The following is a 10,985-nucleotide window of genomic DNA, read 5'->3' as shown; positions in this document are numbered from 1 at the left end:
GAAGCCTTTTAAAATGTTAGTTGGGAGCAATTCCTTTTGTCTCCCCTCTCAATGCACATGAGGAGATTATTAGGACATCATTATTGCAACGCAGGAAAGAGGAAGGCGAATGAATTAGGCAAAAAATAGCACATTTTTGAATGAAATATGCAGCAACACACGTTTCCTGATTTTATAAAGACATTTATTTACTCTATGAAAATAATGTACAATAAATAATTTGCCATTTACTATTAAAGGATTTGAATAAATAGTCTACATCTAAAACTTAAAAAGAGGAAGGAAAATTCCTCTGTTGTTTTTTATTTGTTTTAATTTTTATTTTATTAAGAAATCTAAAAGTCTCGTTCTGATTCCTGAGAAAGTCGCTTGAAGGATTTACAAATGTTTTCTCTTGGGGGCTGACATCTCTGATGTGTGTGAGAACTATAGGGTGCTTTCTTTCAAATAAATAAGGAAAAAATAAAACTACAATTAAATACCTGCATTTAGCAAAAATCGGGCTGTTCTTTCGTGTGAGCCTTCTAGAATAAATATTGGGAGGGTGATTCGGGTCCCACAGTGTGAGGAGCTTTAAAAGAAAGTGTTTGGCGGGCAGGATGGGGTGATTGAATGAGAGACGGCTTGGGTTTATTTCTGGGGGTGTCCTCCCCTTACAGGAGGCTGGGGGGGGGGGGGGGCGGGGGCTGGCAGTGGCTCGGGATGGGGCTGGTGCGCCTGGAAGGGACAGAAACGGCGAGGCGGGGGGGTGGGGGGAGCGGGGGTCGCTATTGGAAATTTAAATGTTGCAAATCTATAGTACAAAGTGCGCTTGTAAAAAAGTCCAGGTCTTCCTCGGAGAAGTGGACGGGGCTCTCCAGGGAGCCCTGGAGACTGGGGGAAAGCCCCTCCGAGAGCTGCAGGCAGGACTCTGCCGAGAAGATGCTCAGCTCTGGCAACAAAGGCGAGTCCTGGCTCTCGGGGTAGGCACGATCCGAGGGGCCGGCGGCGGCGATGGGCTCCCCCGCGGCCGCCCGCTCCGCCCCGGCCGCCTCGAACCTCGGGCTCCCGGGCTCCTCGCTCCCCGGTTTGTTGCTTTGGTAGGGCCCGCCGGGCTCCGGAGCCGGCCCGAAAGCGGGGGTCTCCTCAGCCTCCTCCGCGGGGTCGCTGCCCTCATCCAGGTGGGGGTAGACGAGATCCCCGTCGAGGGGTTCTTTGTACTGGGTTTGCCTCTTGTGCTTCATCCGGCGGTTCTGGAACCAGACCTTGACTTGCCGCTCGGTGAGGTCGAGCAGAGCCGCGATCTCCACCCGCCGGGGCCTGCAGAGGTATTTGTTGAAGTGAAATTCCTTCTCCAGCTCCAGCAGCTGCGTGTTGGTGTACGCGGTCCGGAGCCTCCTGGAGCCGCTGGTGTCTGCCAGCCCCTGGATGTCTTAAACACATAGAAAACCGCACGTTGCAAAGAGAGGGAGCGGGGGCAAGTGGAGGGTCTGGATCCGTCCCCTCCCTGTTGCGGGCAGGGCAGAGCCATGCCCCGCGCTAACGAGCATGAGGAGAAGGGGGAGCCGCTACGGGAGAAAAAAAATGTTTAATTAAACTCTTCCCACTGTGGAAGAGGGTTTGGAATCATTCTTCGGTCCCCTTGCCCCAAGGAGGAGAAAGGATTTTGCTCTCTGGCCTCTCCCTTTCGAGACCTTCCTTCGCTGCCACCTTCGCGGACAAGGGGAATTTCGACCCTTTCCTTCCTTTTTTTTTTTTTTTTTTCCCCTTTTGCCGGTAGTTCGGGGACGGACGCTGCGGGGCTTTGATTTCATTATTCCTGTATTATCTGGCCAATGAGCTCCGGTGTCCGCCCTTCTCCTGCCCGAGGATTTACCTGAACCGTGCCATTAAAATACTGAAACAGTGAATTGTGCCTTAAACATTTTGTCCCGGGGGAAGGAGGGTCCCTGCCCAGGGCTGCTGAGCTCCCCGGCCAAAAGGCGCCTCGGAGAGAGGCTATTGCTTTATCGGGGGGGCAGGGAGAGATTTGGGGGGTGTATTTATCTGATTTTGCAATGGGGACCTAGCTCTCCCCACCGTGCTGGACGCTGAGAATCGTGCTCTCGCTCTTTCCGCCTCCCCATCCTGCTGGTAGCAGCCTCTGTATTACCCACCCGTCTTCCTTCCCCCCCTCCGCTCTTCTTTCGGATTTGGTTTGGTTTGGGGTTTGTTCTTTTTTTTTTTTTCCCTGTAGGCTGTAAAAAAAAAAAAAAATCAGGGCTGGGAGAGAAAGTCAAGCAAATGGAGCCGTGGCTCAGCTGCCAGGTCCCCCCGCAGGAGCTAATAAAGAGCCCGGCTCACCCGGACCCCTCTCCGCTTTCGCAGAAGTTACAGCAATTTGCTTTTTTATTTGCGGGGGGAGGAGGCAGGAGAAATATCTCTCCCCCCCCCGGCTGTGTACATTGCTGCGGTGTATTTTATTGCGTGACACGGTTTCGGGGGAGGTGCGGGGCAAAGTCTGTTGGGGGGGGGGGGGCTGGGGTAGGGCTGCTCTGGGGCGGGGGGGGATTGTTTATTATTCGGATCCTCTCCGATTTCAGCAAACACCCCCTCACACCCCCTCATTATACGAACCTGCAGGAGATCCTACGGCAGGGACCGGCACCGAGGAAGATGATGGGGGGGAAGAGGAGGAAGAAGAGGATGGAGCCTGGGTAGCTTTCTTGGACGATTTCTTCTCCTTCATCCAGGGGAATTCCGCTGCCAAGGGGCCGGGCTGTGCCGGAGGCTGGGGCTGGAGCTGGAGCAGGCCATGAGATGCTCTTTTTTGGCTCCTCGGTCTTGCCTGGCTGCTGGAACAAGGATTCAGGCTGAGGACGGTTTGCTCAAAAGGAGGAGGAATTAATGTCGAGTCCTTGATTGATGAAGTTTGAAATGTCTCCAGGACAGCGGGAAGAGACGTCAGGCACTCTGCGAGCGAAGGCTGGCTATTTATAAACCCGATCTCCCTCTCAAATTCAAAATTCATGGCTTTTCCAGGGCCCAGGGTTTAAAAAGCGGGAGGGGGGAGAGGGAGGAGGAGGGGGAGAGGGAAAGAAATCTGAGGGCCTCAGTTTTTATGGCAGTGATGATGATGGTTCTCGGGCTTTTTATAATTGTTATATTGCTGATAATACAGGCGTATGGGGACCTTGCTCTATTAAACTCGAGACTGGGGCGAAATTGCAGCCAATTGGTCACGTGGCCAGCCCTGGCCAATGGCAGGCGGGGCCTGGTGGCAAACAGAAAGCATTATTTTCTTTAATTGATTAAAAAAAAAAAAAAGGCTAGAAAAGATCCCCAGAAAAGCCTCCCCCCCACACCCCCGACATCCCTCCTCGGCCGGCCGCGGGCTGCCGGGCGGTTCTGCCGGGGCCAGTGGGCGGGCAGGCGCTGCCTGCACTGTCTGCGCTGCCTGCACTGCCGGGTGCTGCCTGCCCTGCCTGTACCGGGCGGCTCCAGACGCCCTCGCTGAGCTCCCGAGAGTTTGTACCCCCGGGAGGTGGGGAAGACACGGCACCAGGCGTGGGAAAAGGGGCTTTGCCCCCCCCCCGAGGTGCTCGCCGGCAGCCAGGGAAATGCAGCCTAAACCGCAGGCGAGCTGGGATGGATCTCGGGTCTGGCAACCGAGGCCGGGGCTGCCTGTGTGCATTTGCATATCATATATATATACACACATATATATTTTGCAGAGCTTGGAAAGTTCAAGCCAGCAGGAGGGGTTGGTCCGGAGGTTTGTGTCTGAGTCTAGCACTTAGGAAATCAAGTGAGCTTTCAAGTCAAGTATAGTTAGACCAGCCCGATTTACCTGGTTAAATTACTTTTAAAGAAAGAGCATAATCCTTCTGCTTCTAAAGCCAGACTTAATGGACCCTTTACACTTACCTTAAAGGCCAAACATGTTTTAAGGCCACGGATATCTTTGAAATCACATTTCTTCCTTCTCATCTTTTTCCACCTTTCCTCCCACCGCCAAAAAACAGCTCCACTTCCAGAGTTTACAAAATAAATTAAAAAAATGAAAAGTCACTTCCCAGGAAGACTTCTTTTTTTTTTTTTTTTTTCCCCCCCTCTCCTTTTAAAGTGCCCGGGTCCACACAAACTGAAAAGAAGAGAGAAACGATCAATCTTTTTGACTTTTGACAGCTCAGCCTAACTCACTCGGCAAAGAAATTTGGCTTTTGCAAAAGAGTTACGTAAACCAAGAAAGATTTAAAATGTTTAATCCAAGGGCCTGAAAGTAAAAATTTCGGGGGGCGGGAGGGAAACAAAGTGCCTGCTGCAGAATGGAGATGTGGCTGGTTTGTAGTTTGTTTGTTCAAGCTCCATTTCTCCCATTTTGCAGCAGAGAGGGACTGGGAGGCTGCATTCACGCGGGGAGAAGCCTAGAAACTTTTGTCAGTTCAAGCATCTGTGTGGGTGGCAAGGGTTTCTGAGAAACACATAATAAATCTAGAGCTGAAGCCGAGGCCGAAGTGCAGTTTAGCAAAGGGATGAAGAAAATAAAAAAAACATTTATGAAACGCAGCTCGATTGAAGGGAGGATTTCCTTAAATATTTAGGATCTATGAATGCGCTTATCGAAATCAGCATAAATCTACTCAATCTCGGCAGATCAGGACTGATATAAAAATTCATAGTTGAGTTTCTGATTATTTCTTGCTTGTTTGGATTAAAGTGGTATTTTGAGGGTGTTGGGCTTTGTCATGAGGCTGCTGGTTCCTCCCTGCTCTTTGAGGGATGGTGGGGTTCACTGGGGAGCTGGGATGCAGCGAAAGAGTGTGGGATGTGAAAGGAAACTCTTTCCAGCCGCTCTCAACTGTTCTCGCTGCTTTTGCTAACATTAAAGTTGCAAGGGAAAAAAAAGGGGGGGAAAAAAAGAACCTCTTGGGGAAAGAGGGATTTTTCCCACGCACCATACGGAGGAAATGAAAAAAAAAAATCACTCTACTTAAGGGGAAAGGCATCACCTTACAGGAATAAATTCACAAGGTTAGTGAACGATAGAGAAATACAATAATTGTAAGACAGACTCGGGCCTGCTGCTTTAATGCTGCGGAGCAAATTAAACCGTGGATGTGAGGAGCTGTAGGAGAGGGAGCTCATCGAGAAGCTGAGAGGTGTCACGCTCTGAGCCTCGGAATTGGCTTCTTTTTCCCCATTTTAAATAGTTCCTGGGAATCCTTGACACAAACCCCAGCAACATGGCGACCGGGATGCGAGACTGGGAAAATAATATTCAATGCGGGGAGGGGGGGGAAGCCAACGACAAACCTAAGCCCAAGCCAAGCTCCTGTTCTCTGAGCCGATCCCAATCAGAGCCTGCACGCCTTTATGCTTTTAAATTACAGTATCCCCGAATGGTAAATGGCTCTCTGCATGGACGGGCATAACCCAGCCCCGGTCCTGGGGAGAAAAACAAGCCCTGTCTCTGTGTTATACCGTTATTTATTATTGTGCGAAGGTTATAATTATTAACCTGGAACTTCATTTATTAAGAGAGATCAGGGATAGAAAGAAATACAAGATCATTTCTCATGCAAAGCTTTCTCCGCTCGACCTTTTTATATGTGTGGGTTTATCCAGGCACCTATGGATGTCCCTGGCTGTGCACACAGGTGTATAAAATATGGACACACACATACACTCCCTGTTTCTACAGTCCAGCCCTTTTTTCAGTACCTTTTACAGCCTTTTCACCCTTTTCTCCCGGCAGCAATCAAAATCCCCCTCTCCTTTCCTCCGGAGGGGACCTTCCCCTCTTCAGCAGCCACAGAAACGGAGCATTTCGAGCCTGACAAGCAGTTCACTCCCTTTCCAGAACCATAAAACTTTTATTGTCCCTCGCTGCTTTAATATAAGTTTTCTTAGGGCTTTAGAGCATAAAAAGCAAATTATTCACGGTATTATCCCATCTGCTTTCGCTGCTGGAAAAGGGTTATTCTCCCTTTTGCTTCCACTGATATCGTAACCTTTGGTGGTGGCTTTTCCCCCCTTTTAATAACAATTTTAGATGTGTGTGTTAGTCTGAGGGGGTGTAGTCGTGTGTGGATGTCTGTGTGCATGCGGTACATGTATGTCTGCGTGCATGTGGTACATGTGTCTATTTTAATAATAATTAATTACAATAAGTAATTTATTTTCTCTTCACTTTTAAGGTCCCCGCATGGAAACTCTGGGGCCTTTCTTCTTTTTTTTTTTTTTTTTTTTTTTTTGGTGATTAATCCTTTTCCTTTGTTTTCATTCGCGGCCCAATGGCAGCCCGGCCCCGGCGCCACGTGACCCCCCTTTGTGGCCGCGGGCGCGGAGGGGGCGCGGAGGGGGCGCGGAGGGGGCGGCGGGGCCGGCCCGGCCCCTCTTGGCCCGAACCCCCGGGGTTTCACCCCAGAAGGGGACCCAGACCCGAACCCCGCAGTCCGGACTCTGAACCATTTCGAGTCGCCCCTTTCCTGCGCTCTCTTCGCTATTTTCACATACACGTTCTTTATTTATGCCTTTAAGTCCGACTGATAGGACAAGATAAAATTGATAACAGAAAGTTTATTCAAGAATTGTTCAACAGACAACCCTTAAGCAAGGAAAGAAAATAACTACTATAAGAACAAAGAAAGATCTCCAAAGAGGAGGGGTGAGGTGGGAGGGAAGGATTAGCTATAGTTCTTCTAATTCAGGACTATACAATTACAGTCTGGTTCTGCTCTCATGCCTCCAGTAGAACTAATTACATTATTCATAAGTACGAAGGTAACATAAAACTACTGGTCTTTCTAAATTACAATAACTAAAATAAGCTTGTTGTACAATGACAAGGAAACACAATGTCCTTTATAACAAGTAAATACTAAAAAAGTACAATTTGATTCTTTTTTCCTCATATAAATACATAATATTGGGGATAAATAATACAAAAAAAGGAAAATATTTTAAACTGGCTATAACCAATAAATATATATGAATGTTCACCAGAACACACACCTATTGAAGGACGTCTCGACTGAGTTGGACGAACGCCCTTCAAAGTTGTTTTTATACCCATTATATGTAAACTCTAAGTGCAACAAAGATGTCCAGACAAGAAAGCATTAGCAAATACTAGATATCCATTCACTTTTGCTTCGATTGGAGGACATTCCATTTGTTCAAATATACCCTGTTTTCACGTAAGGTCAAGAGAAGAGGAGGAAAGAAGCGTAGGACTTCTAAGTCTTAAGATTGCTTTTCTGTTAATGAACCCTAAGAAAAATACCCCCAAAACAAAAAACCCTGGCGTCGTCAAATGGAGACTTCATGTCATCAGAGGCGAAGGTGGGAAAATATTCAGACCTGTCAACTCTTTCTTCCTCTCTTTGGACTGCTGTTATTGTTGGGGGGGGGGGGTTTAGGCATTTCAAAAACTTGTTTCCCAAACCTTTTGCAATTCTTAGACCTCTCTTATTCTAATTTTTTTTATTATTATTTATTTTTGAGAGGGGAGGCAGGGGCTGGAGGGGAAGAGCGTGAATCCCACGCGTTGGCAGGTATGTATATTTGCAGTTTATGTGGGGACTGGTGGGAGGTTGCTCAGTGAAAAAGGATGCCCTTCCTCTGAAGGCTGGAAAGGAAAGCGCGAGGTTCCTCTTGAGAAGGAATTGGAGAGGAGGGTAGTTTTCTTGCGAATCTCTTTTGATTGCATATGTATACACGTGTGCATGTTTACGTAGATGCAGACACCGATTGTAAGGACTTGGCTGGTTTACTATTCTCCTTTCCAGTGTCCGAGAATTATCACTGACGATCTGTACTTGGTTCATAAATGAAGGATGCTGCTGCTAAAAATCTGCTAGATTCCCACAAAACTACCCCAAACCCATTTCAGAAGCATTTGTGTTGAAACACAGGAGGTATATCTCTTCAGAGAGAGAGCTGCTCTTGGCAGTAAATACTAGAATGGTTGGAAATTGTGCCTAATTTAACCCAGAAATAATAATAAGCAAGCACAACAACCTGGTAGAAATTGCCCTGTCAAAGAAAAAAAAGAAAACAGCTCAACACAAATGTTCCTGAAGCCGATCCTGCCCTCTTCCCCTCTCCCATGCCCCGTGGTGGGGTCCCATCCGCTTCACCTGAGCCTGTCCCTTGCTCCCTATCACAGGTGGGTCAGCTTGGGCGCCTCTTGGATTCTGCCCTGAGAAGAAGCGTGGTGCGTGGAAAGGTCTGTGTAGGTGGGGTGGGTCTCGCATGGTCCGTGGTGCTGGCTCGGGGGCATCTGCGGAGGCCCGTTGTAGTCCATGTTGGCAGCCTGGTGATGTGGCAGGTGATTGAGACCATAAAGGGATGGGCCAGAGGTGGGCATAGAATCCACATAGTTACCTCCAACATAGACAGGGCTTCCTTGCATACTGGGAGTCCCGTAGGTCACCCCGTTCCCTTGTAAGACATGGGGGTCGTACTCGGGGGCCGTGTTGGCGTATTTCTGTTGGGAAGGGCAGCCTTTGATGGGGTTTTGGTAGTTAGTTGACATGGCATAGGCATTTTGGTGGGGTTTATTGAAGGAAGGCGGCGAGGGGGCATCATAGTTACTGCTCATGGTGTGCAAGGCGTTCATAAATCCAGCAGAGGATTGCATGGGCTGGGGCGGGCTGCCGGTGGGGGAAGGCCCTCCAGAGGAAGACCCCATGCCTTTCGACTTCTGATCTTTCTTATACTTCATCCTCCTGTTCTGAAACCAGATCTTGATCTGCCTCTCGCTGAGGTTCAGCAGGTTGGCCATCTCCACACGGCGGGGCCGGCACAGGTAGCGGTTGAAGTGGAATTCCTTCTCCAGCTCCACCAGCTGAGCGCTGGTGTAGGCTGTGCGGGCTCTCTTGGAGGCCGAGGAGCCTGGAGGGCTTTTCTCGCCGCTGCAGGTTTCTGCTGGCCGCGAAATGAAATAAAAGATAATTACTTACATGCAGAAATTGAATGCATCGTTTCTTAATAAATCCTGGAACAGGCACAAGAGTTCGACCCCCCCTTCCCTCACCCCTTTGCATTAGCCTGCACTCCATAATCATGTCATTTATTAAGAGTTCTGTTCTCCAAAGCTGCCCCTGGTTTATGAAAATTTGATCATGTCATGTAGAAAAGGATTCCAGGGCCATTTATTTAGGAGTCGATTATTTCCAACAGATAATTTTGAGAAAATAATATTTGGCAGGGGGGCAGTCACTGCAAAGCCAATTAATACTAACACGGGTCAGTGTTGGGAGGTATTTTGTTTGCCGAGGTACGAGTGCACACATGCGAGCACATCTTGTGTGTGTCTTGTGTTGGTGTAACACAAATATTTGCATGTAAATTGTTAAACACCAAATTCCATTTGTACCTGCCTTTTTTGTGAGATAAATATATTAACGTAGAGTGAAGTGTGTGCCACAAAGTTTATATGAATATATTTGTCAGAACAGTGCTATTTCCATGCTGATTCTTTTTCTCGATCAGGTTAGATGTGCGTGTGTGCATGCAGGAATACCCACGTGTTTGTGCATTTGCTCTAGATATGCACAGATACGCTCAGAGCACCATGTTTACTGCTGTGTCTGGAGGCAGGGAGGTGGGAAGAGAACAAGCACTCCGCTTTAGCATCACTAGGCTGAGCAGTGGGTGTACATTTTCATGTACCTGTATCTACACAGTCAGACGTTGGCTGTGTACAACCGCCTGGTTGTATTTCCCTGTGGTGCTCTGGATATGTTTAAAATAAACCAAGTGTGCACAGTCAGTGCTGCAGGACGGGCCAAGGCTCGCTCAGCCTGGCCGGGGCATGCGGCTGGCAGTCTTGGGATCATGCCCAGCACCAGGATCCTCGCTGGATCCTCTCCCTCTCTCCCCTCCCTCCAAACAAGACCACTCCGGCCGATGGCTTCGTTACCTCGCTGTTTAGGAAAGCGGACAGTTACAAAAGCAGAATAGTGTACCTGTGCTAGGGGAGCTGTTCTTCTGCTTGGAGTTTTGCCTCGATTCTTTCATCCAGGGGAAAATCTGCTTGGTGAGACTGGCGTTTGCACTGAGGTTGGCTTTGCTGGGGGCACTTTTACCGCTCCCCGACTGGTTATTGCTGTTGCTACTGGTGCTGTTGGTGGCAGGGTTTGGGGGCGGCGAGACGGGGGGAGGCGGATGGTGCTCCTGGGGCAAACTTGGACGCATGCAGCTCCCGTTCAGGTCTTTACTTTTTGCGTGCGGGGTTGTGTTGGCAAGAGACTGGAGGGAGCAGGCGGACCTCTGGTAGTCGTTCTCCACGTGAGAGGCTGGCTGGAAGGGCTGCTGGGGACCCTCGTAGCCGAACCCATTGGCACTCCCGTAGGAGTAACCCCCAAAGAGCGTGGAGCTGTCGTAGTACGTTGTCTTCTGCATCTCTGGGACTCCCCAAAATGATTTTTCCGGCTACCAGGGTCTTGACACCCCTATGGCAGAACATTGGCACCCCAAGGCCACGTGACAGGCCGTTTCCAGCTGTCTATTGGAAGCTGACCTGAAAGGTTAGGAGAAAACACACAATAATAGTACCCGGCCTATGAATCCATCTTGGGGCCTGAAAGGCCCATGACATGAATAGGGTCCCGCAGAACAGGGCGAACAGATGCTTTGAGCAGATTTTGTCCTGTGTGCAGCCTAAGGAGGCTCAGCAAATGTTACAGTGCAAAAGCGTTGAGCTGATTTTGGGGGGTAGTTTTCCTGGTTGGTTGGTTGGTTGCACCCTTTTTTTTGCCTTAGAGGATAGCACCCAGGATGTATAACTACACACATGCTCTGTAAGTACACGTGGTTTCATCTGTATACATCTATTTACTTCTGTATTTGTCTGTATACACACGCCCGTACGTACATATATGCATGTAGATGTAGATGTGTGTGTCGGGTGCACATATACACATCCATGTCCAGATAACACACAATTAACGTAAATATAAGAATGCAGAATGGATAATTGCTAGCTACAAGCATGAAAGGAATGAAAGTCTTGCTTT

At 48.8% G+C, this 10,985-nt stretch overlaps 2 protein-coding genes across 11 annotated transcripts in view; both read right to left on the bottom strand.

Annotated features, from left to right (window-relative positions):
• Positions 1 to 167: 167 nt before the first annotated feature.
• HOXB2 (homeobox B2) lies at positions 168 to 4,069 on the bottom strand. 2 transcript variants are annotated; one of them, XM_054801134.1, is made up of 3 exons: positions 3,886 to 4,069; positions 2,596 to 3,232; positions 168 to 1,411 (listed from the first exon to the last, which is right to left on the bottom strand). In XM_054801134.1, exons 2-3 carry the CDS (start codon positions 2,987 to 2,989, stop codon positions 768 to 770), a joined length of 1,038 nt encoding a protein of 345 aa, XP_054657109.1. In that variant the 5' UTR covers positions 2,990 to 3,232; positions 3,886 to 4,069; the 3' UTR covers positions 168 to 767. The 2 variants fall into 2 exon arrangements, with proteins under 2 accessions (XP_054657109.1, XP_054657108.1); XM_054801133.1 differs by lacking the exon at positions 3,886 to 4,069 and having other exon boundaries at positions 2,596 to 3,879.
• Positions 4,070 to 6,017: 1,948 nt separating this feature from the next.
• The window catches only part of HOXB3 (homeobox B3), a 42,194-nt gene continuing 37,226 nt past the window's right edge, over positions 6,018 to 10,985 (bottom strand). For all 9 annotated transcript variants that reach the window (XM_054801125.1, XM_054801123.1, XM_054801126.1 and 6 more), the window contains 2 exons: positions 9,936 to 10,489; positions 6,018 to 8,892 (listed from right to left, as the gene is read on the bottom strand). In XM_054801125.1, the coding sequence (XP_054657100.1) occupies positions 8,126 to 8,892; positions 9,936 to 10,371 (1,203 nt within the window). In that variant the 5' untranslated portion in view covers positions 10,372 to 10,489 and the 3' untranslated portion in view covers positions 6,018 to 8,125. The remainder of the gene's footprint in view (positions 8,893 to 9,935; positions 10,490 to 10,985) is intronic.

This window comes from Grus americana, chromosome 22 (genome assembly GCF_028858705.1).
Source record: "Grus americana isolate bGruAme1 chromosome 22, bGruAme1.mat, whole genome shotgun sequence".
Classification (NCBI taxonomy): domain Eukaryota; kingdom Metazoa; phylum Chordata; class Aves; order Gruiformes; family Gruidae; genus Grus; species Grus americana.
The sequence above is the reverse complement of the archived record's forward strand: the minus strand, read 5'-3'. Positions and strand labels throughout refer to the sequence as shown.

Excerpts from the sequence above, each read along its gene's own strand:
- HOXB2 (XM_054801134.1), bottom strand. The coding sequence starts at position 2,989 with ATGAATTTTGAATTTGAGAGGGAGATCGGGTTTATAAATAGCCAGCCT. Across the intron at positions 1,412-2,595 it reads TGCCGTAGGATCTCCTGCAG|ACATCCAGGGGCTGGCAGAC; the intron begins GTTCGTATAATG and ends TATGTGTTTAAG.